The sequence below is a fragment of the Mya arenaria genome, chromosome 3 (genome assembly GCF_026914265.1).
Source record: "Mya arenaria isolate MELC-2E11 chromosome 3, ASM2691426v1".
Classification (NCBI taxonomy): Eukaryota; Metazoa; Mollusca; class Bivalvia; order Myida; family Myidae; genus Mya; species Mya arenaria.
The window spans coordinates 67,956,147-67,982,236 of NC_069124.1; the positions used below are offsets into that span (position 1 = coordinate 67,956,147).

The 26,090-nt window shown below is 37.1% G+C and overlaps 2 protein-coding genes across 3 annotated transcripts in view; one reads left to right on the forward strand and one right to left on the reverse strand.

Moving 5' to 3' along the window:
- Positions 1–520: 520 nt before the first annotated feature.
- Positions 521–12,979, reverse strand: LOC128225755 (prion-like-(Q/N-rich) domain-bearing protein 25). Its single transcript, XM_052935657.1, has 14 exons — positions 12,885–12,979; positions 12,653–12,753; positions 12,381–12,509; positions 10,843–10,974; positions 10,382–10,504; positions 6,397–6,522; positions 3,990–4,112; positions 3,229–3,363; positions 2,944–3,075; positions 2,304–2,435; positions 2,030–2,152; positions 1,741–1,866; positions 1,438–1,563; positions 521–749 (listed from the first exon to the last, which is right to left on the reverse strand). Exons 1-14 carry the CDS (start codon positions 12,941–12,943, stop codon positions 733–735), a joined length of 1,584 nt encoding a protein of 527 aa, XP_052791617.1. The 5' UTR covers positions 12,944–12,979; the 3' UTR covers positions 521–732.
- Positions 12,980–22,216: 9,237 nt separating this feature from the next.
- The window catches only part of LOC128226920 (ATP-dependent translocase ABCB1-like), a 57,109-nt gene continuing 53,235 nt past the window's right edge, over positions 22,217–26,090 (forward strand). Inside the window, exons 1-2 of one of the 2 annotated variants that reach the window (XM_052937032.1) lie at positions 22,217–22,250; positions 23,483–23,569. In XM_052937032.1, the coding sequence (XP_052792992.1) occupies positions 23,512–23,569 (58 nt within the window). In that variant the 5' untranslated portion in view covers positions 22,217–22,250; positions 23,483–23,511. Of the gene's footprint in view, positions 22,251–22,463; positions 22,562–23,482; positions 23,570–26,090 lie in introns of those variants that run through there. The other variant, XM_052937031.1, reaches the window with a different exon arrangement.

Below are 26,090 nucleotides of genomic sequence, written 5' to 3' on the forward strand. Positions count from 1 at the left end.
AAAGCCTTTTGAGTGGTTCTTCATGACTTAAAACGAAAATAAACACGTGGGTCAGTATTTTGTGACTTTTCACTGCATTGTAATGGCCGACAACAGTGCATATAAATTGATATATCTTCACTTTAAAATGAGATATTGGAATAGGTCTTGCCTTTATACTAAAATATTAACAAAAGTGTAAGGTTTGTCCATGAGAGATCATTTAAAAAAATCATATTACAAAGTTGATATAATCATAGTTCATTTCTTAACAATTTAGTAGAACAGCAAATGTACCAAACATGCTGTTGTCTGTTGTTACCACATTCTTGATAGCGTGTCCATGAATTCAACTTGGGTAGAACTTTGAGTCCTTTCATTATATACCTTAAGCATTTGATCACACCATCAACGTTTATTTAAAAAAAAACGTTATCTGATTCAACCGTATTGTTTTGCTTGTATGATAGATGCACGTCATAATTCTACATAACTAAGGCAAGCCACTTTGAAAACATTCCAAACATATAACAACACAAACTCAATCGAATCGATTTATTCTTTAAAGTAATTCTACAGCCAAGTGAGAAATGCGTTATCTTTCAAAAAGAACATAGTAACAATTAAAGATTGAGCCACTGACAAAATTGCAAATATGTGCTGATGTATTGAAGGAACTTGGTTGTTGCGTTGTAGCTGATCTAATAAAGGAGGATTCGAGTGTTTTCTTCTGCATTTAGGACCGCATATTCCTTAGTACCTGCGACTCTCTGGAAAAAAGTATTTATGAACGTTTGTTGTAGACATTTGATATTAAATATTTTATATCATCAAACATGCTTTGGCCAGAACATATTGATACAAATATGTGCACAATAAAATAATATACTGTATAAATGTATTAAAGCTGCAATCTCACAGATTTACCGTATTTACATGTTTTTGTCTTGGAAAGAGAAAAGGTGCGTAAATATCTGCAAACGAATGATATAAAATTGCCGACAAAAGTTCAGATCGCAGATTTTTAAATTTCCGTTCGAAAATTAATGTTTTATGGCTTAAACGGTTACTAACTGTTAAAGAAAAATGCATAAAACATTAATTTTTGAACTTAATTACAAAAATCTGCGTTTATAATTATTGTTTTGTCAGCAGTCTTGCATCACTGTTATTCAAGGATTTTCGCAAAACAAATGGCTCGTTCCAAGACAAAAAAAATAAAAAAAAGTTGTTAAATCATTCAATCTGTGAGAGTGCAGCCTTTAAGTAAAATAATAGGGATAGTTAGAAATTCCGCAGCCTTGGCAATGTCGGTGAATACCCAGCTGGTTGTAAAATCAGTTCCCGGGAGCTAAATAAACACTTACTAGAAAATGTATTCAAATTAAGCAAAACATATGACACTTACATAGACATTTCAAAACAAAACGAGAAATTCAATTATTAATAAGAACTAACTTTTGCTGCAGGAGCCGTTCCAGGGTTCGCAGCCGTTCCCACAGACACACAACATACTGGCCCTGTCGCATCTCACCATCCTTCCCACACACCGCTCGTTCAAGCATATCCCACCTAGGCGGCCGTCTGTAAAATAAAACGTGCTTAAAGGGTAAGAGGGGGTCATAAAAAACTCGTTTTGTCGCGGGTTGAACAAAAAACCAACAAGTAAAATGGGCATCTTGAAGAACCATAAATTACAACCACATAGGTAAATGAATAAAATCTCGTAACAGGTTATGAATAATACGACAGCTTTGATACCATGTCTGCAGAAACCGCCAATCATTGATGTTCCTTGTCCGCACACGCACATATTGTTGCTTGAGCAGACAGCATGCCTGTCCCCGGGACACTGGCCAGACACACACACACCCCCGGGTCCGCCGTCTGTAAAGTATGCGGCGCAACTTATGAATCATTCGCTCGGGTGGTCGGTGAATAATATTAACATGACTAAATATTGCCAAATATTGGGTAAATATTGGGTTTGGGTAAAACAAAAAAACAGCGGATACTTGTCAGTAATATTTGATGAATTATAAACACTTACTGGGCATACACATTCCAGCGATTCCAGTCGAATTCGTGTTGCACATGCACATTCCGCTCTGGCAGGTGGCCATTTTGTCTCCTGGACATGCGTTACCCATGCAAGTGCCTCCGAGACTTCCCACTGCCATGAGAGAGCATTTAGTTGGATAACCAAACGTTTAAGCAATGTTTTAAAACACGGAAAATAAAATAAACTAATTATAAAAGGTAGTCATAAAACGGCCATATGGATTTGAATAACTAAATATGAAAACTGGGTGCAAAGGCCTCACCTTTCAGACACATGCCATTGGCCATTAGGTATCCTCCCGGACACATGCACATTCCGTTCATGCAGACAGCATTCTTGTCCCCGGAGCAAGCGCCCCCGCCCGCGCCGTCACAGATGCCACCAGGCCAACCGTCTAATAATAATAATAATAATGATAATAATAATAATAATAATAATATAAAAATAATAATAATAATTTATACCATCAGAACCTCGTGATTTGGGAGCACATCCTGACACACAGCACGGCTGACCTGATAATAATCTGCGTATCCCGGCGGAGTAACTATTTTGTTTGGCGCATTCGCATGTGAGACAACCATGGGTTATGTTCTAATTTCTCGTTTAAAAATGATGCACAAGAAGCTACAGGCCAAGCCGAGCAGTCAAATAGGTAAATATGACCTTGTTTATTTATGGTGTTATACCGAACCGAAACTCAACAAGAGACGCATAGCTTTAACAAAAAAAAAAGTCAGATTACAAAACTTTATGTCAACTTTCGTACACAAATAGAGGCGAAAAACATTTTAATGCCATAGAAATACCATACTCAAGCTTGTTCAAAAGCATAGTAATTTACACGCGTTTCTTTCATGAATAATATAACCACCAGTTTAAGACATATCTTTGATTCTTACTCTGAATGCACTTTCCACCGACTCCTGTATATCCCTCCCGGCAGTCACACATCCCACTGGAACACATGGCAAACTTGTCCTCTGAGCAAGTGGTGCTACCAGAATTGTCGCACTTTCCACCAAGCGCACCTCCTGGATATGAGACACGACGGGTCAAAACATAGGGAACATGTGGTGTAATATACTTATTAAACAGAAATAAACATTAACATATATTTGAAATAAGTTCTTTATCATTCACGTGTGGATGATATTGATCACAAAGACTTTGAAAAACTGTCTCACTCTTTCTACACATGCCACCGATCAGGTCAGAGTCCGTTGTATTGCACATGCACATTCCGTTCATACACACAGCAAACTTGTCCCTAGAACACATGTCGTTTCCCGTGCTATCACAGAAGCCTCCGACCGACCCATCTAGAAATAGTTTTTACACACAATCATATGTTCTGGGTGTAGCGACACAATACACATAATAAGTATCTTCCGTGACCGCTCGTGTAAGATAAATTTATCCTAACCCGAGCGTAGGGTGTTTTGCGCAAACTAGGTCTACCGAGTCTCCACAGAACACCCCGGCGCGAGTGTTGGGATGCATCTTTTTCCACGAGCGGCCATGGAAGATGCTTTTTCTCCCACTTTAGTTAAACAAAATAAAGTTCTTAAATGCAGCGTGAATTTTTTTTTTTGAGGGTGCCGATTGAAGCGAGAAAAGATTTATTTGGATTTTAAATATTGCCGCAAGACAATGTTTCGAAGGTGCTACAGACGACGATTTACAAGGGAGGTTATAACGTGACGACATTAAAAAATAGTTCAATACGGGCCCTTTTTATCTTTACCCGTGGGCAAGATAAGGATTTCTAGCATCTACTTATCTGGGGTGGGAGAAATATATATATAATATAATATAATGAGAGTTTTGTTGGACGTCAATACAAATAAAGAAGAATCTATTCATATTGTATTTATACTTCAGTATTTATTTAGTCACAAGCTTCCTAGATGCCACTTTCGTGAATCAGCCTTAACTCCCATATTACCTGCTATACACCACCCACTAATAGCAGTGGAGTTCATGCTGCAAACACACAACCCGTCAGTGCACACTGCCAGTTCGTCCGTGCATGTATTCCCTGCATTACAGCAGCCCCCAGTGGATCCGTCTAGGGAAAGATGCATGAATACGTTATTCCGAATATGTGAATCTGTGCTATCATGGCATAATTACTTATAATCTTATAATTGTCGAGTTTCTGTCTTGGTCAGTTTACCAACGTTCATGTTTTAGTATATTAAATTTAATCAGAGGGTTCTAAGGAATAAGTGTCTATTAAATATTTGCGGTGTATTACATTTTTAAATGACCAGTAACTATTATTATTATACATTAAGCATGTCTTTGCCCGCATGCCGTTTTATTATTAAGTAATTAATTTTAGTTCTGTGCTTCACTAGTAAGAAGCCGTTTGCCCATAAACATAATCTACACGAACCCATCCTACAAACTCATTCTACCAGTGTGTAGCCGTCCTTTCTCTGACATACTCAGTTTCAATACTCATCTATCCTGCATACTCTTGCTTCCATTATGTATTCGTCCTTGCTCATGCACATAGTCAATTATCACCTTCCCTGCATACTCTTCCTTAAATTATGTAGTCCTCCTTGCTCATGCTCATAGTCAATAATCACAAATCCTGCATACTCTTCCTAAAATTATGTAGTCGTCCTTGCTCATGCACATAGTCAATAATCACCTTCCCTGCATACTCTTCCTAAAATTATGTAGTCCTCCTTGCTCATGCTCATAGTCAATAATCACAAATCCTGCATACTCTTCCTTAAATTATGTAGTCCTCCTTGCTCATGCTCATAGACAATAATCACAAATCATGCATACTCTTCCTAAAATTATGTAGTCGTCCTTGCTCATGCACATAGTCAATAATCACAAATCCTGCATACTCTTCCTAAAATTATGTAGTCCTCCTTGCTCATGCTCATAGTCAATAATCACAAATCCTGCATACTCTTCCTAAAATTATGTAGTCGTCCTTGCTCATGCACATAGTCAATAATCACAAATCCTGCATACTCTTCCTAAAATTATGTAGTCCTCCTTGCTCATGCTCATAGTCAATAATCACAAATCCTGCATACTCTTCCTGAAATTATGTAGTCCTCCTTGCTCATGCTCATAGTCAATAATCACAAATCCTGCATACTCTTCCTAAAATTATGTAGTCCTCCTTGCTCATGCTCATAGTCAATAATCACAAATCCTGCATACTCTTCCTGAAATTATGTAGTCCTCCTTGCTCATGCTCATAGTCAATAATCACAAATCCTGCATACTCTTCCTAAAATTATGTAGTCCTCCTTGCTCATGCTCATAGTCAATAATCACAAATCATGCATACTCTTCCTAAAATTATGTAGTCCTCCTTGCTCATGCTCATAGTCAATAATCACAAATCCTGCATACTCTTCCTAAAATTATGTAGTCGTCCTTGCTCATGCTCATAGTCAATAATCACAAATCCTGCATACTCTTCCTAAAATTATGTAGTCCTCCTTGCTCATGCTCATAGTCAATAATCACAAATCCTGCATACTCTTCCTAAAATTATGTAGTCGTCCTTGCTCATGCTCATAGTCAATAATCACAAATCCTGCATACTCTTCCTAAAATTATGTAGTCCTCCTTGCTCATGCTCATAGTCAATAATCACAAATCCTGCATACTCTTCCTGAAATTATGTAGTCGTCCTAGCTCATGCACATAGTCAATAATCACAAATCCTGCATACTCTTCCTAAAATTATGTAGTCCTCCTTGCTCATGCTCATAGTCAATAATCACAAATCCTGCATACTCTTCCTAAAATTATGTAGTAGTCCTTGCTCATGCACATAGTCAATAATCACAAATCCTGCATACTCTTCCTAAAATTATGTAGTCCTCCTTGCTCATGCTCATAGTCAATAATCACAAATCCTGCATACTCTTCCTGAAATTATGTAGTCGTCCTTGCTCATGCACATAGTCAATACTCACAAATCCTGCATACTCTTCCTAAAATTATGTAGTCGTCCTTGCTCATGCTCATAGTCAATAATCACAAATCCTGCATACTCTTCCTAAAATTATGTAGTCCTCCTTGCTCATGCTCATAGTCAATAATCACAAATCCTGCATACTCTTCCTGAAATTATGTAGTCCTCCTTGCTCATGCTCATAGTCAATAATCACAAATCCTGCATACTCTTCCTGAAATTATGTAGTCGTCCTTGCTCATGCTCATAGTCAATAATCACAAATCCTGCATACTCTTCCTAAAATTATGTAGTCGTCTTTGCTCATGCACATAGTCAATACTCACCTTCCCTGCATACTCCTCCAACCAGTGTAAAGTTCGTCTTGCACATGCACATAGTCAATACTCACCTTCCCTGCATACTCCTCCAACCAGTGTAAAGTTCGTCTTGCACATGCACATACCACCCATACATTCCGAGTTCGTATCCCTGAGACACATCGACGAATCGTCACACAAACCGGGTGGTCCTCCTTCTAAACATATAAGTTTCTATCAAAATAATAGATACTTATATACATACATGAGATAAGGACTTAAATAAATAGTGTCTTCAGTAAAAAATAAAGTGTTAATCACACAATTATGACTAAAAATAAAGGAAAAATATAAGTACTTTCTTTGTGGAACTGGCATTGAGACAAAGGTTGAAACTATATCGCATTAAACGCTCATATAAGTGTGGCCTACACGCTCATATCAGTATGGCCTAAACGCTGATGTCAGTATGACCTACACGCTCATATCAGTATGGCCTAAACGCTGATGTCAGTATGACCTAAACGCTCATGTTAGTATGGCCTAAACGCTGGTGTTAGTATGGCCGAAACGTTCATGTTAGTATGACCTAAACGCTCATATAAGTATGGCCTAAACACCCATGTCAGTATGGCCTAAACGCTGATGTCAGTATGGCCTAAACGCTCATGTTAGTATGACATAAACGCTCATATAAGTATGGCCTAAACGCTCATATAAGTATGGCCTAAACACTCATGTCAGTATGGCCTAAACGCTGATGTCAGTATGACCTAAACGCTCATGTTAGTATGGCCTAAACGTTCATGTTAGTATGGCCTAAACGTTCATTTTAGTATGGCCCAAACGCTCATGTAAATAAGACATAAACGCTCATATCAGTATGACCTAAACGCTCATATTAGTATGGCCTAAACGATCATGTACGTATGACCTAAACCCTCATGTTAGTATGGCCTAAACGCTCATGTTAGTATGGCCTAAACGCTCATGTTAGTATGGCCTAAACGCTCATGTTAGTATGACCTAAACGCTCATGTTAGTACGGCCTAAACGCTCATGCTAGTATTGCCTAAACGCTCATGTTAGTATGACCTAAACGCTCATGTTAGTATGACCTAAACGCTCATATTAGTATGTCCTAAACGCTCATGTTAGTATGGCCTAAACGCTCATGTTAGTATGACATAAATGCTCATGTTAGTATGACCTAAACGCTCATGTTAGTATGACCTAAACGCTCATGTTAGTATGACCTAAACGTTCATGTTAGTATGGCCTAAACGCTCATGTTAGTACGAATGGCCTAATGCAGTGTTAGTATGGCCTAAATGCAGTGTTGGTATGGCCTAAATGCAGTGTTGATATGGCCTAAATGCAGTGTTGGTATGGCCTAAATGCAGTGTTAGTATGACCTAAATGAAGTGTTAGTATGACCTAAATGAAGTGTTTGTATGGCCTAAAGGCAGTGTTGGTATGACCTTAATGAAGTGTTGGTATGGCCTAAATGAAGTGTTGGTATGGCCTAAATGCAGTGTTAGTATGACCTTAATAAAGTGTTAGTATGACCTAAATGAAGTGTTGGTATGGCCTAAATGCAGTGTTGGTATGACCTTAATGAAGTGTTGGTATGGCCTAAATGAAGTGTTGGTATGGCCTAAATGAAGTGTTAGTATGACCTAAATGAAGTGTTGGTATGGCCTAAATGAAGTGTTAGTATGACCTAAATAAAGTGTTGGTATGGCCTAAATGCAGTGTTGGTATGGCCTAAATGCAGTGTTGGTATGGCCTAAATGCAGTGTTGGTATGACCTAAATGAAGTGTTGGTATGGCCTAAATGAAGTGTTGGTATGGCCTAAATGCAGGGTTGGTATGACCTAAATGAAGTGCTGGTATGGCCTAAATGAAGTGTTGGTATGGCCTAAATGAAGTGTTGGTATGACCTAAATGCAGTGTTGGTATGACCTAAATACACTGTTGGTATGGCCTAAATGCAGTGTTGGTATGGCCTAAATGCAGTGTAAAAATGACACAAATGCAGTGTTGGTATGACCTAAACGCTTATGTTAGTATGACCTAAACGCTCATGTAAGTATGACCTAAACGCTCATGTTAGTATGGCCTAAACGCTCATCTTAGTACGAATGGCCTAATGCAGTGTTAGTATGGCCTAAATGCAGTGTTGGTATGGCCTAAATGCAGTGTTGGCCTAAATGCAGTGTTAGTATGACCTAAATGCGGTGTTGGTATGACCTAAATGCAGTGTTAGTATGACCTAAATGCGGTGTTGGTATGACCTAAATGCAGTGTTGGTATGACCTAAATGCAGTGTTAGTATGACCTCAATACAGTGTTGGTATGACCTAAATGCAGTGTTAGTATGACCTAAATGCAGTGTTGGTATGACCTAAATGCAGTGTTAGTATGACCTAAATGCAGTGTTAGTATGACCTCAATACAGTGTTGGTATGACACAAATGCAGTGTAAGTATGACACAAATGCAGTGTAAGTATGACACAAATGCAGTGTAAGTATGACACAAATGCAGTGTAAGTATGACACAAATGCAGTGTTGGTATGGCCTAATTACAGTGCTGGTATGGCCTAAACGCTTATGTAAGTAGGGCACTATCTTAGTATGACACAAATGCAGTTTCTGTGACAACAATATCCTACCTATATATGAAGATGTTTTGTACCGATTCATGTTTTCCGTTTACACAAATGTGCTGTTAAGAGCTATGGTAAAAAATAGCTTATTTTCGCATTGCCTTGGTCAAGGTATTTCAAAATGCTTAGTTCCCGATGAACTGTATGCAAAAAAAAATAAGCTGTGTTAAGTAAATGATATAGATGTATGTATAAAGCTTTTTTTATAATGCATACTTTTTCTTTACGCATCACAAACAAAGCTCTCCATATCGTTTAATATATGTACCCCAAATCATCTTTCTAATGTCATAATGTTTGAAGCAAATTTTAGCTACTTATAAAGACCATAACTTTAAATTTCTATTTAGTTCTACACGGCATTTATTAAATATTCATTACAGGGCTAAACAATTTGCATTTTGAACTTCGACCATGTTTTCTAAATAATTGGCAATGGTGTCTTTGTCATTTTTTTATTAGCTTTTGACTATTATTTGAAACAACCCATATAAATTCAACAGAAACTGGTCAACGTAATAAACACACGATGACGTATGCCTACATTTCAGTAAATATGATGAGTCATTCAAAATTCTATAGAAGGATTTATAAAAATATGTACAACATGTATCCAAATTGAGCGATTAGACAACCCTCGATCAGTACCCTTCATTGTTTTCTTTTAAATGAACAACATGATGGCTCACATAAGTGTAACATTCAACTCAAATAATGAACGCATTTGGAGATGTACTGAAATGATATCAGTAAGAACGTAATGTTCATATATCATGCATCCTCAAGTTATGGATGTATTGGAACACCCATGAGCCTTTTAACGCAAACATAGTTTAGCTCAAGTTCAATAATCCAGAGACAAAGTCAATGCCACAATACAAAATGTCACACAATAATTAAACCTCAAAAAGGCTGTCGATTCGCATTCGCTTATAATATGCACAATTTTGTCAGATATCTGGATATATTTTACAGGCGATTGAAGCAAAAAAGAATTTTACCTCGATAGTGCCTACTGTACTGTCTTACGAAAAATTGCATTTTCAACTCTGTCCAATATACTTCATATTTTGACTTTGCCAAGGCGACAAGTAAAAGACAATAAACACTGCTTCAAATATGAAGACTGCTCAAACCAGTTCTATGAGGCCAGGTTTTCGTCACAATTGTGCAATTCTGTTTCGGGAGTAAATATGTATACCCTAACTAACGGTCATTTAAGACCCTTGTCTAAAACACCTTAAACATATAATTGACTTCGGCTTAGGAAAGATCACATCTACACATATTTTACAAATACCAAAAGCCACAGACGTCATCGAATTAATCAAATTTAAGGTACAGAAACATGCTTAAACAAGTAATTGTGCCAATCCGTTAATAAAAAAAAACTTATTTGCGCTTACTTTCAGTACACTGGCCATTGAGTAGGTCAAATTCAGCTTTACACATGCACATTCCATTCATACACTCCGCATTCTCGTCCAAGGGGCACAGACCCCCATCACATTGACCCATGGCCGATCCAACTGAAACAAGCAATTCCTTTTTCAAATATTTATCTTACCACATTTATTGACATGAATACAAATATTACCTTTAAACGACAGGCAAGGGACGGCATAAAGTGACCTATTAATATGTAAATATGTATGAGCATAGCAATGCTATCACGGACACCCACTAATCCCTAACGTTGCGAAGGATTTGCCATATCAAAAATCGTAAAAAAAAATCGTCAACGCGTTTGAATTATTATTTGGACTAGAATACCCACTTAATGTCAAATTCCCATTTAATATGTTATGGTAAATATGATAATGGTACAATGTACCTGGTTCAGAAAATAAAACCAAGTAAACCTCACCTAAGATACACATCCCATTGAATGGACTTGCGCCAGGTATGCATGTACTACAGCGCATGGTTGTCGTGTCACACATTGCGTTCTTGTCGGCGTTACAAGTTCCGTTCACGCACTGGCCTCCATAGGCACCATCTGAAACCAAATAAGGAATTTGATTAAACGATTATTTACTCTGCTATTGCGGCAAGCGCTTAAGGTTACTATAGCTGTAGGAAATGCCTTGATTTGCGAAAATTTATTGTGCTTCAACTTGCTATGATAAGTAATTATTGCATTCATAGTTATCCAAGCTTTTTCCGAGTTTGATATATAAGTGGTTTTTGAATATTGGAAAATACTTTTTAATTTGACATATTTGTCACTTTAGTATGCGTAATTCACCTACAAACATCAGTACATGTATACAATTTCGTATCAACGTTATCGCATTCTGATTGTATTTAAGTATTTTAAGAAACACTCGAAGAATAGTTCTCAAATATTGGAATGCGTTAAAAACGACCATCCTAGATAAAACGTCTAAGACGCTTTTCCTCTTGTTAAAAAATGTGAGTAATCTCACAAAAGTCGTAGAGCTCTATATCCAGTGTCTCTGGTTTGGACCTATTTTTGTTTCAGCACAGACATTGCGGTTGGCGAGGGATTCGAACATACGACCGTCGGTTTATTAGCTAGCTGTTCCTGGTATTATTATAAGTTCATGTGGTGTTTACACGTTTGTGTCACTAGTTCATTGTCGTTTGAGCCCTTGTAACGTACATCTTAACAGGGTTTGGTTTCGACTTCTGGACTTGTCCGTGTAGTTTTCATTGTATTAACCTTTTAAAGACTGTTAGTAAACCATCGTCGGCAACCACGGTACTTTCTTCCGTTACACTTCATACATAAGCATAGCGTAGAGTGTATCGGGGGTATCCGACGATGTTTGTAAACATGCATTTTGTCAGATCCACAATGCTTGAACGATACAACACTAGAACATAAAACATTAACCATACGCTTTTAGTACTAAATCACGAGGCACCATGTACAATCCATTGTTAATATACACATGGCGTATATACACACATGATACATATCATTCATTATTATTGATTTATGATTTTCCTACATGAACATACCATATTTCGTAAACTTCCGTTCAATCTCAAGAGTACTAGTTTGCAACGTAAGAAAAGAGATTTAGGCTAAGCTTCTGATTTTGTAAGAACAGAAATCAGCGAAGACACAAACCGGTAGAAGTTTACCGTGTTCCATAAGTTATACAGATGATATTTACTCGTCATAATTGCTTCCGGTTCCGCTACTTATTGCACGAGCATTTTTCCAACATGTCAAAAAAGATATTCTCCATAACTCGTACTTCGCGGCAGTAGTTGCAGTAACTGTGACTACACGTTACATCCCCGAACCTCATCTGGTTTACAACACATATTATTAAACGGTGTTTATGTGTATCATAATTTCCCCGACAGCTCAATCATCATTAATAACAGTGTCAATATCCCGGTATGTATGACAGACGAGATAATTCCTACCTTTCCAACAATATTGGTCGAACATTGAAGAACCTTCTGCGCACGTACAACGTCCGGTAGAACATTCTGAGTTCGGATCCTTATCTGCGCATTCAAGGTTCGTCGTGCAATCGTCGAACAGGACAGACGCTGAAATCAAAACACATAATGATGATGATCAGGGGATACATATTTTTATAATTCAACCACATTTTGTCTTTTTAACTTATTCGCGTGTCATTTTCATGAAGTATTGACCGAATTGAAAAAGAAAGAATCGAGCTTCTACTTACCGGGACAGGTATCACATAAACATGTGGGCGTCGTTCCCGGAATACATGTTAAGTCAGGTACGCAGGACGGTGTCCCCGATACCTGGCAATCCTCATTGAACCCTGGAAAGACAGGTCTGTGTCATTGTTCTAAAATAATGTATAGAGTGAAATTAATATGGAGTTGAAGTTTTAAGAGCCGGAGTTGCAATGAAAGAACTAATGAGATTTGTTAACAATAAATGTCTTACCTCCTTGCGATAAGGCAAGCGAGAAAAAGTAAACACACAAAATGAAAGAAAGCCTTAACATTTTAGACGTTAGTTTAACTCCCAACCTCTAACTCCCAACCTCTATAACTGAAGTGATCTACTCATTATATTCAAAACCGGAAAGCGAAAGAATAAATCAGCTATTGGTTAATAAAATGTTCGACAAGGCCTTTAGCCATCGGGATCTTAATAGTAGTGTTTTAAGAAAGTACGTGTTATAAATGGTTAGATACTAGTTTAATTGATATAATTTGTGTTTCAATATATTGAAAAACAAATTATATCAATTAAAATCATATATATATATATATATATATATATATATATATATATATATATATATATATATATATATATATATATATATATATATATATATATATATATATATATATATATAGCTTTTAAAGTGATCACTTGATCGTATCATCATTTTAATCAAATAGTCGCTCTTCCTTTTGTGGGAGGAACTAGTACTCGGAGGAATCAGGATTGTCCGCCGGCTTGGTGACCACATACCAGACTCGCATGCTCCCAGATCATTGTATTGCTTAATAATCTATTGGACATTATATTTTCTGCCTTATAATGTTTGCAACGGGGCGATTTCTATTGCGTTAAATGAATTGACATCCAATCGTTTGATAAATCTAAGCGCAATAAAACTGAACGCGCAAAAAAGTATTATGGGTAAAAGGCATAGTTTCCCGCCAGTTTTCCGCCACCAATTAGGAGCATTACAATCACAATGAGGCAGCTAAACAAAAGCAACAACGCAGCTGTCTTGTCAAGGGCGTAGCCAGCGTTAGCAATTACGCATGTGCGTAACATCATTTCGAAAAATGAAAAACTAAATCTGGCCAAAAATGGTACCAAGGTCGAGGGCTAAGGTAAAACTTGATACCAAAATAAAAGGAAGATCAGCCAAAGTAAACGTTGCTTCTCTGTGCTAGTTAGATTTTTGAGCCGAAATCAATCACTTGGTAACTACAAAGTCGGCAGTCTCGAACCTATAAATCCCTCCAAATACGCCTCAGAGCTCAACATGGTAGTTCCATTTTCCCCTGGGTAGACTTCCGAACCCCAAACCGGCTACAGGGATATTCCCCATCCCACACCCTCCCCCTTTCGTGCGTAACATTCGGTAAATACTGGCTACGCATCTGCTTGTAGATCACACGTTGTTCGCAATATACAAAATAAAATACTAATCGTCTTCCGGGAGGGACATTAAATTGGGATCCCGTGTGACAGTGCTATACACTGGTGCACGTTAAAGAAGAAAGAGTAGCTCTAACCAGGGCTACATTCTGTCTGTGCACTATCAGTATGACTATGCTCCAGAAAACTAAAATGCCTAACAATCTTTACGGAGCAAGACCCGAGTGCGAGTATAAATAAGCTTACACACCCAGCCCAACTTCTGTGTCATTTAATTTACGGTGGAGAACCCACATGACTAATTGGTCAAGTGCACGGCAACAAATGTCAACAAGTCTCGATTCAGGTAAGGTTTTTAAATATTACTTTCTTAATACTTGAAGTATTTTTTGTGAAATAAAGACCATATACCCCACATTTAAGAGCTCTATTCACGGTTATAACGAACTTTGTCTAATATCCTAAAGTTTTCCTGAAAATCTTGACCAACTGATTTCTCGGAGTTGCCTAAATTTTCAATACTCTGTTTGATGCAGTTCATCGTTTTATTTATTTGTCAAAAAGATTTGAAAGCCAGTGATCGACTCAAACCACCAACACTAACACATCTTTTACTTAGCCTCTCCTCCTTTTCTTCTTCGTTTTTTTTCATACTATATGTTTTCTACATCAATACAGTTGATTAATTTAGAATAAAGTTGTCGTCTTTTCTACAATAAAGGTTATTGCATTTAATGTCTATCATTAAATTGCCTAAATTTTAAACATTATTTAATATGAGCTTGTATATTAATATGATTATAACTCCATCACTAGTATCCGCCTCAAATGCTAACTGTTATTTATCATAACAGGGAAAGGAACTCTATTAGTTTATTTCTACCGTTCCAATCCTGAAATTTGATTATGTATTTGTATTGAAATGTTGATAAAATTTGCTTAATAAAATATGTTTAAACCAAAATTTAGGCAAAGTACACGGCCTTTGACAAATCTATCGCTAAACTTGGTGTGTGCCGTAAATAATTAATACAATAATCTTATTTTAAGCAAATTGTATGCATTTTATAGGTTTCAGCGTCTATTGTTTTACTTCTTATAGTTATTTCAAAGGTGGAAATGAACAAAAACCAAATTGATAAAGTACACGGACATTTTAGGTTTGATAAAGTACACGGTCGTTTAAGTTAGAAAGTAGAGTGCGGTTTACAAACTGATAGTTATGCAAGCATTTTTTTATTCGTGAAGTTAGAATGTATAGTGTTTAGTTTTTATTTAAGTTGTCTTCAACAAGGGAGGTAATTACAATGTGGTAAAAGGAGTTCCATACGGGCATTTTTATCTTCGCCCGTGGGCAAGATAAGAATATGTAGATCCAATAATTTAACCATGCTAGATATTCTTATCTTGCCCATGGGCGAAGATTAAATGCCCGTATGGAACTCCTTTTTAACGGTTACCACATTGTAATTACCTCCCTTGTTGAAGACTGCAGCATCAAGGAAATCTTGTCTTATGGTAATATTTAGAACGCTAATTAATTATTTATCGCTTCAAATGTCACCATAAAAAAGTTCTCACGCACCATTCAAGAAATAATGCTTCATTCTCTTTAGAACTATTTAAAAAGACCGATTTGACTATTAACATATTCTGAATCACTGCGCGAATATCCATGACACCCACGTGCTATCGCATATCCATACGCAATTATTTTCACTAAGCACAAAAGAGTTCCAGCAAAAAATACATTTTTACTTAATTTTGTTTAACTGAGGTGGGAGAAAACGCATCTACCATAGCCGCTCGTGTAAGATAGGTTCATCCCGACCCTCGCGCAGGGTGTTTTGCGGAAACTCGGTAAACCTCGTTACCGCAAAACACCCTACGCTCGGGTCGGAATGAACCTATCTTACACTCACGGCCATGGAAGATACTTATAATCTTGCCCACGGGCGAAGATAAAATGCCCGTATGGAACTCCTTTTATAATGGTCACACATTGTAATTACCTCCCTTGTTGAAGACTGTCGTCAGTAGCATCAAGGAAATATTGTCTTATGGTAATATTTAGAACGCTAATTAATTATTTCTCGCTTCAAATGTCACCATAAAACAGTTTTCAAGCACCATTCAAGAAATAATGCTTCATTCTCCTTAGAACTATTTCCTAACTTCTATTTAACGTTAACTTAACGTTCTATTTACTTAATTTTGTATAACTGAGGTGGGAGAAAAGGCATCTACCATAGCCGCTCGTGTAAGATAGGTTCATCCCGACCCTCGGTAAACCTCGTTTCCGCAAAACACCCTACGCTCGGGTCGGAATGAACCTATCTTACACTCTCGGCCATGGAAGATACTTATATTCCGCAACAGCGATATTGCGATTGGCCATAATGCCTTCTATCGTGGTATACGAGGTGTTTTTTAAATGTCATTCCACATGCTTTGCATACATTCGGAGTCTCCATATTCTGAAATTAAACAAATATCACAAAATTATAAGTCTATCCAATCAGCTGGCAATCTCTAACTACGAAGACATTAAAAAGTACAAGAACACTTTCCTTTCTCAAATTTGACAAATGAAGATTTATTAAGCAGTTATGTGTAACTGTATACCACGTATATTACATACAAACATGTATGACATATACGAAACGAAAAACAAGTGAAACACCCTTCTCAACAAATTACAAGCCCTTTATATATTAATTGCGATTATATTGTTAAAATACATGTACACGACTGAATTTTATTGTAATGACACATGTTTCCATGATTCATAAAATAGAGCCCATCAGTTTCCGTGGTCTGATGTTAAAACGCGTTCATTCTTCCATTGCCACTCCATTACAATGCGCACTTTTCAACAGGGAGCAAAGTTCAATAATGAATTTAAGGAATAGTAATAATTAATATATTTCAAAAAAACGCATTTTAGTACCCGTTAGTGAAATAATGAGGATATACACTGAAGGTTGGAAAACGTCCGTGCACATGTACTTGATCAAACCTTAAATGTCCGTGTACTTGATCAATTTGGTTTTTGTTCCTTTACACCTTTGAAATAACTATAAGTATTCTTTCAGACCGCGTTTTATAATCATTTAGGTAACACCAATCGACGAAAAAGAAAGAGCTCAAGAATAAGACCCCCCCCCCCCTTTATGCACGATTAATAAAACGGTACTTCAAGCTATATGCATGGTGTACTCTAGTCCAAACTTTTTGATATGGCAAATCATTCACGTACAAGACGTTAGGATTTAGAAGAATCCCGTTTAACGCGTCGATTGTTCAAATGGTGAAAAAATAGGAAAGTTATCTTTGTTTAAAGTCTTCATTCGAAGCAAAATATTGCCTTCCGGCGTAGCATTTATGACGCAATTTATCACGTGGTATACACACACTGAAAATACTTAACTTGAAAATCAAGCTTGATTAAGGGCAAGATACGCAACGACTGATCATAATTTGCATTGTATAAACCATTCTTTGAAAGTAAAATTCGGTACCAAAGTGAAAAATTAGTCACCGGTAATGTTCGCATTTTTTTCTGAATGAACAGGGGTTGATATCAGCCAAAGCTCTTTACGCTGACGATCCAGTCTTATTAAGTGCACTGAAACAGATTTGCAAAAAATGATTGATGATTTTGATCATTACTGCAGTACTTTTGATTTCAAGGGACTATAGAAATCAGATGATACAATATGCAAGAAAAAAAGTAAATTGTCAAAAACTTACATAAAATAGATATCGCTGTGTACATCGCATTGGCTCTAACTAACTTACTGATGTATCACATCGCTTACGACACATTTAGCTTTCGCACTATTTGCGTATTTTTCAAATTGAAATATACTGGGTTTGTCTGCCAATTAAGCCCCAGTAAATTTTAAAATAGCGTCGGTATATCGACACGCATCGTACTGTCGCGTTTCCATTATCGTACTGTCGCGTTTTCATCACCTTACATCATCATCATCATCATCATCATCATCATCACCATCATTATGACGTTGCGCGTTTTTACTTACCTCACAGAGCATTCATGATACCCGTAGTATAATAGTTCGGTTATCAGACGATTTGAAGGTATAATAACTTTATAATTATCAGCCTGAAAAATCCGATTTTGTTGTTGTCCAATTATCATCATATTTACACCAAATTGGCGAGGGAGGGCCGGGTTTCCCCGACGGAAACTTCTAATTCATCATTGATTAAAGTAGTCACAGGTAAGAACTCATTATTATGCCGTGGTCTTAGAACAAAAGCGTTTACGAAAATCCACAAGTATTCTACGCTTTTTTTAAGAATGCACAGTATACTTTCGGGGTCTTATGGTTGCCCCTCCCCTCCAACACGTTTAATCCCGGATGTAGTTGTATTACAGATAAAATAGCAGCATAAGCAGCAAATAGTCAATCCAAAATGAGACCCCGAGTAGTAGTAGAGGTGGTGGTGGTGGTGGTGGTGGTGGTGGTGGTAGTAGTAGTAGTAGTAGTAGTAGTAGTAGTAGTAGTAGTAGTAGTAGTAGTAGTAGTAGTAGTAGTAGTAGTAGTAGTAGTAGTAGTAGTAGTAACAACAGCAGGAGTAGTAGGAGGAGCAGTAGCAGCAGCAACAGTAGCAGCAGCAGCTGCAGCAGAAGGAGGAGCAGCAGCAGTAGGAGGAGCAGCAGAAGCAGCAGCAGCAGTAGGCGGAGCAGCAGTAGTAGCAGTAGTAGGAGGAGCAGCAGCAGTAACAGCAGCATTAGGAGGAGTAGCAGCAGTAGCAGCAGGAACAGCAGTAGCAGTAGCAGCAGGAACATTAAGAGGAGCAGCAGCAGTTACAGCAGGACCCGCAGCAGGAGAAGCAGTAGCAGTAGCAGTAGTAGTAGCAGCATCAGTAGCAGCAGCAGCAGCAGCAGCAGCAGCAGCAGCAGCAGTAGTAGTAGTAGTAGTAGTAGTAGTAGTAGTAGTAGTAGTAGTAGTAGTAGTAGTAGTAGTAGTGGTAGTAGTAGTAGTAGTAGTAGTAGTAGTAGTAGTAGTAGTAGTAGTAGTAGTAGTAGCAGTAGCAGAAGCAGTAGCAGTAGAAGTAGCAGTAGTAGTAGTAGTAGTAGTAGTAGTAGTAGTAGTAGTAGTAGTAGTAGTAGTAGTAGTAGTAGTAGTAGCAGTAGCAGAAGTAGAAGTATCTTTCATAAAAAAGGAGGAGCAGCAACAGGAGCAGCAACAGTAGGAGGAGCAGCAGCAGTAGCAGCAGTAGGAGGAGCAGCAGCAGAAGAAGCAGGAGCAGCAAAAGGAGGAGAATCAGCAGGAGCAGCAGTAGTAGCAGTAGTCGGAGGAGCAGCAGCAGTAGCAGCAGCAGCAGTAGGAGGAGCAGGAGCAGAAGCAGCAGGAACAGCAGTAGCAGTAGCAGCAGCAGGAGTATGAGGAGCAACAGTAGGAGCAGCAGTAGGTGCAGCAGTAGCAGTAGTATCAGTAGTAGAAGTAGCAGTAGTAGTAGTAGTTGCAGTAGCAGTAGTAGAAATAGTAGTAGTAGTAGTAGTAGTAGTAGTAGTAGTAGTAGTAGTAGTAGTAGTAGTAGTAGTAGTAGTAGTAGTAGTAGTAGCAGCAGCAGCAGCAGCAGCAGCAGCAGCAGCAGCAGCAGCAGCAGTAGCAGTACAGTAGCAGTAGCAGTAGTACTAGTAGTAGTAGCAGTAAAAAAGACAGGTGCTCTTATCAGGTTAATATGACGTGACGTCATTTTACTTTAGACTGTGTCATTCGCTTTAAACGCTGCGCTCTCGTTTGTTTTTCCAAACGACTGGAAAGTTTACAAGACGTTTCTCAAACGCCTTTATGATTATCATTATGTTGGTCGTTATTACGATCGTATATTAACGATAATGGCAGATCGTAAAATTTCTCTGAAACGCACCCCTGCATCCGACATTTTGTCACATGGAGGGCAAATTCTTCTATGCGCATGCGTACCGGAAGGCGATAGTACGATGATTAAAACACGACAGTACGATTAAATGAAAACGCGACAGTACGATTATGAAAACGCTATAGTACGGTAATGAAAACGCGACAGGACGATGGTGAAAACGCTATGGTACGATGATGAAGACGCTATAGTACGATGATGAAAACTCGACGGTACGGTGATGAAAACGCGACAGTACGATGAAAACGCGACAGTACGGTGATGAAAACACGACATTTTGATGGTGAAAACGCGATGGTACGATGATGAAGACGCTAAAGTACGATGATGAAAACTCGACGGTACGGTGATGAAAACGCGATAGTACGATGAAAACGCGACAGTACGGTGATGAAAACACGACATTTTGATGGTGAAAACGCGATGGTACGATGATGAAAACGCTATAGTATGATGATGAAAACGCGACTGTACGATGATGAAAACGCGACTGTACGATGATGAAAACACGACAGTACGATGATGAGAACGCGACAGTACGGAACTACGATCACGGGAAATCACGATATTACGATGGTGAAAACTTGACAATACGATGGTGAAAACACGATAGTATATCACAGTATCATCATCGTACTGTCGTATTATCGCGTTTTCGTTATCGTACTGTCGCGTTTTCGTTATCGTAGTTTCGCGATTTCGCGTTTTCATCATCGTACTTTCGAGTATCGCGTTTTAAATCAACACATTCACAGGCGATGGACCTAACGACAGTCCGTATTTAATTTATAACTGTTGGTACATAACAGATGGAGGTTTTCAAAGGTAGAAAGAAAAAAAACGCTTTTTCTGACAACTTGAAAAAAGAAAAAAAAGTTTCAATACCTTTTCTCTGTCTGATCAAATAAGAACAAGTACTCCCTGGAAGACACAGGTTATGATTGATGAAACAAATTTGCCCTTCTGCATGGTGATGGTTTCTGGGGAGTCTTTTTTCGTTTTGAATATAGTTTGTCTTTCAGGGCCTGCTTGTTGCATTTGGTAAATTTATGTCGCTGAAGTCTTAACGTTAGTAATGTCGGCGGTGCCTTCTAGTCATGAGATTATTTTTTGTACCGTTTAAAACAGAACAATTTATTCAGGAACGACTCCGTTGCTATCCAAATACCGTTTCATGATTACGGCCTGTCCATTCTCTGTGCAAGGTCGGTCGCGTTTCTGTTTTAGCTTTACAACTGTCTATACATTAAAGGAGCGTCACAGTGTCGTACCTAGAAAAATAACGGCACTGTGTCTTACTATCTGTCCGACCCCGAACACGAACGAACAGTTTGATGTTGACCCTTTGAGATGACGTAGCTCCGCACACGCATATATATATGCGGAAGTAAACACCATGAGCGTAGCTCGCGGAAACGCGGATGCCAGTTGTCTCCAGTAGTGTCGCTACAAGGTTTTCGCCGTCGAGTGAACGGCAACCATACCCTTCTTACAAATATGGGCCCGGAAGTGGTTGAACCGGTACCACCGATCGCCACTGCCCCGAGTCTGTCAAATATTCATGAAATCACTCGCGACCGGAGGTCGCATCGCGTTTGCGATGTTGCTGAACATGACATATATATATAGCTCAATATTCCAAATACGATATTTCTAAATGTCCTTGCCTGAGTTTTTAAAGTTGGACTCAGACGAGGTACAATTCTTGCCGCCAAGAAACATTTTCTATAAAATATCGACCATTATTTAAAAAAACCCATAATATATTAGAGAATGCAATTTTAAAAAGTGCAAAAACATCGGACAAGTTTTAATAACTTTTGGTGTTAACTGATTTTTGCTTGTGATATTGGAGTATTGAAGCGCATTAATTACCCCTCTCATCGTCGGATACCCCCGAGTCACTTACTGTATAGAGTGTTTATACAAGGAAAGAACGTACCATGGATGTTGACGAGGATCCACTCTGTTTTGTACGAACTTGATAAAGAATACGCATACAATGTTTAGCATTTATTGGAACGTTTACTTGTAACTCACTTCAAAATATAATTACGAACGTAAGTCACTAAGTCAAAATGCCTACTTTAAAACAGTAAATCATTTAAAAAAATACAGTACTGAGTGGCATGTTCCCATTGCAGCTAAAATAGTCACACGACTTGTTTAGGAAGTTTATATTTGATCACGGACACAAATTATCTCCGTCATATTTCATTGCCACAAAGTCAAAGGCAGAGAAACAAAAATGGGAAACGTACACTGCAGTAGGTATCATTTCGATTGATTATTGTTTCTATTTATTGCTCAACAATACATTTACACCAGCTATAGTATAGCTCCACCCTTTGATGATTTGCATCAATGGTTTTGTTTAGACAAACAAATTCCCAGGTTCAACATTGAGCACGTCAAAAGTTTGAAATAGATTATACTTTATCCCGGCTTGAATCTCAACAGAGATCTCAAGCCAAGAACCACTTTTTTAAGGTGCGCTTGTTCTTGACTCTTGTACACTATTGACACCTGAGACTGTTTTTCATCTATTGATCACATTAAAACTGCAAGTTTTACCACGGTAAATATTTGTTTGATACTGTACTATTTGTTATTTTTACAGCATCGAGTCATAAGTATTGAATTAGACAATATTTTTATTTGCAGTGTTTTTCATTGTAGCTATGTTTTTCATATGCCAATATTGTTATTGTCATATATTTTCGTGATCCTGCTTTATATCTATATAATTATTATATGAACTCGGGGCCAGGGTTATTTTCTAGAAATCCTGCGGGTCATATATTTTTACCAGTCACTTAGGGAAAATCCCAATGTTGACAAGTTACAGTGTAAATCTTCAATTTTATTTCCAATACATCGTCAAGTCTTCATGCTGAAAATAGTGCATACTTCCCTCGAGAATAATACATGTGAAAATAGTGCATACTTCCCTCGAGAATAATACATGTACCTTTACTGGTTGATGTTACAAACCAGAACAGGATACAAATCCAGAGCACCTGTTAAAACACACGTTTGTTTACGGTGATCGATGATTTTGATGATCTAGTTCAATTCAGATGCTTGCCTTAGTAACACTTGTGAAGTTTCATCATGTTTTGTTGAGTATTTTCTAAAAAACAACGTTCAGTGGTTACAATTGACTGGACTGCATTAGCAAGTAGCTTAGTTAGATAGGGAAAGTTTATCTAGCAAACCATAAGAGTTCTATCTTGTTCGCCTTCTACCAACTTATAAGCAGAGTCAGATATATACATTTCCCATTCACGGCCCTAACCTGCTATTGTATCATTTTATCCTATCACATATTTGGTTGCTATCGAATACATTATTTCAGAATATTATAATTCTAAAAAGTATTTTTATGCTTCTGTGTACCCTGTTAGTAAAATTATTGTCCTAGGAATAATTTCACTCCTTAACGAGTAGATTAATGGCCCTAAGTTGTTTCACCCAAAATGCTTCGTATATCTTTCAGGGCCTGTGTTTTGATGATTTGGTGCAGAAATGGCGGAGTTGAAAAGTTATAGAACTGAAATAAATGATACAAACAATACAAGAAATGGTAAGTTATACACATCAAATACAATTATACATGTAGTCATCATTTACTTATAATTTATATATTTTACTTTTCTCTCTTTTACTTAACTGATGCCTTTTTTGCTGAAATATTAAGTGTCAAAAGTCTTATGTCACGACCTTCTGATTAATTTTTTTTACCTTTTGAGTTTTATAAATTGCCTCTTTTTTCTTTGCTACTTTTATTCGGAGATGTCTCATTTCCATCAACACAATTTTTAGTAATTACACATAAAAGTTAAGATAGCCATTAAAATTTTATTTGAAGACTGTTGGAATAAAAACTCATAAGTAGGATTAACTGGTGTGATATACATGTAACATAATTCAGATGAAGCGGCTGTGAATATGGTACACTATATACATGTAAAAGCATATGTTTGACTTAATTTCCCCAACTGTTCATTTTGATAGCTCTATCAGAGCTCCAGATAAGCAGCATATATTTGCGTAGTTGCTAAATTCAAATCACAGAAAATGCAGTTGAAATTATTTTTAAGTTTATAAGAACAGTTAAACACATATGAAATGATGGCTTTCGCAATACTTTAAAGGTATAGAGTCTCTTAAATTTTGATACATTCTGCATAATTTTTTGAAACTAGTTCAACTTATCATTATGTCACCAGTTGTTTCTGTGCTGGAAAGCAAAGTGCAGTATTAATTGTAAGCAAAATAAGGGGACTGCTAATACAAACCATCTAAGAACTTAATGAGTGCAGAGTACTATACCTGACAGTCATGTACAGTGCTGATCATACATGAAATACGATGCCATACATGCCATATTTCTAAGGGCTTCCCCCCCCCCAACAAGATAGTTTAGAATTTAACAATGTTATATATATTATTACATTTTCATCTTTCTTCCCCATTGCCTGAAAAACCACTGTGTAAAAATGCTGACTTACTCAATGGAAAAGCCTGAATGACCAATTACAAAACCCAATTAATTGAAAAATCTTATCTGGAGCTCAGGGGCTGTATTCATAAAAATTCTTACTCATTTAAGTAAGTTAATCATTTGGTTAAGTTATTTTTTTAAGTTAAGTCTTTTCTTAAGTTAATAAGTCATTTCTAAGTCTTTTCTTAAGTTTATAAGTCATTTCTTAAGTTGATTTCTTTAACCTTTTGAAGTCATAGTAGAACAGTACAAGTACTTTAACGTAAAAGTATGTACATTTGATACTCAATGAAAATAAAGTAATTCAGATGTTAAGTAATTATATCATCACAGTGGCGGGTGGGATACTTAATGTAAGAAAATAACTTAAGTTAGGAAATTACTTATAAAGGTGTCATGATTACCGACCTTGTTCTTAAATTTATGAATAGCAATAATATACAGATTTAGTTTAAAAGTGAATAGATTATGTCAGAAAATTCATTAAAAAATAAATGAAAAATTCATGCAACCAGTGTTACCAAATCTGGTTGTTACACCTGACTAACAGTGATGAATAAAGTTTAAAATGGCATTCATGTTTATTTGAGACATTAAATATGTCAAACAGTATCATAGTAATAAAGTACTGCACAGAGATTTATTGCGGTCAGAAGCTGTCCTTCCATTGTATGGTCATGATCGTTACAGTTTCTTTACTTTTTAAGATTGTGTATCATGCTTTACTCATAAAATATTGTATTTTCCCCAAATGTTTGAGAAAATGGCCACATGCAGTGTTGAGGAAACTAAATATGATATGGAATCTAGAATAATATGAGGTCATCTTGCATCTTATAATCCTTGTGAATTAAACATTCAATCTCTTGATTAATTCAATAAAGTTAATAATTGCATTATTCTGCCACGAACCAATACTCACACCACCTTGGCTTGTAACAATTAATTTGACATGGTGGGGACCGGTGACTTGCCTCATATAGAAATAACCCTTTAAAGGCAAAATATTCCCTGACTTAAAAAATATCAGAAATAACAAAATGAGCACTTTCTTTCGTCTTTGAGCATATATGAATTCATTTTAAAGACATGTAGTTAGTAAACATCAATTGGTTAATTAATACCTTTACCGGTGCGGGTAATTGGATGATGTTCTGTACATGTAGATATTTTGTTCTGGTAAACTTCAACTGCAGACATTACATAAATGATAGCCAGCTTCTACTAGACCAATAGTTATTTTCCATCATATTTATTCTTTGTCTTTTGTAATATTGCCAAATTTTTTACCAATCCAACTCAAATATTACCAGTCTGGGCTTGTGTAGGTCAGATGAGAACTTTGGGTCAGGTTTTTAAACCCTTCATATATACATCTTGTCAGTCAGGCATTATATAGTACATGTATGCATTTTAGTTTTTTGTGGTTAAAGTATGAAAGATAAAGTTATTTTTAAACATGACACAAATCATAATATGATGTAATTTCATTAATGGTTTCATTACTACAGGTGTATATTTTTAGTCAAGTTCAATATTGTTTATTTGGAATGGCCATATTTGGTAGTATGAAATGTAGAAGGGTGGCATACTTGAATTT

Coding starts and splice junctions, on each gene's coding strand:
- LOC128225755 (XM_052935657.1), bottom strand. CDS start 12,943: ATGTTAAGGCTTTCTTTCATTTTGTGTGTTTACTTTTTCTCGCTTGCC. Junction 10,975..12,380: donor CGACCAATATTGTTGGAAAG/GTAGGAATTATC, acceptor ATTTGGTTTCAG/ATGGTGCCTATGGAGGCCAG. Junction 2,153..2,303: donor CAATGGCATGTGTCTGAAAG/GTGAGGCCTTTG, acceptor CTCTCATGGCAG/TGGGAAGTCTCGGAGGCACT.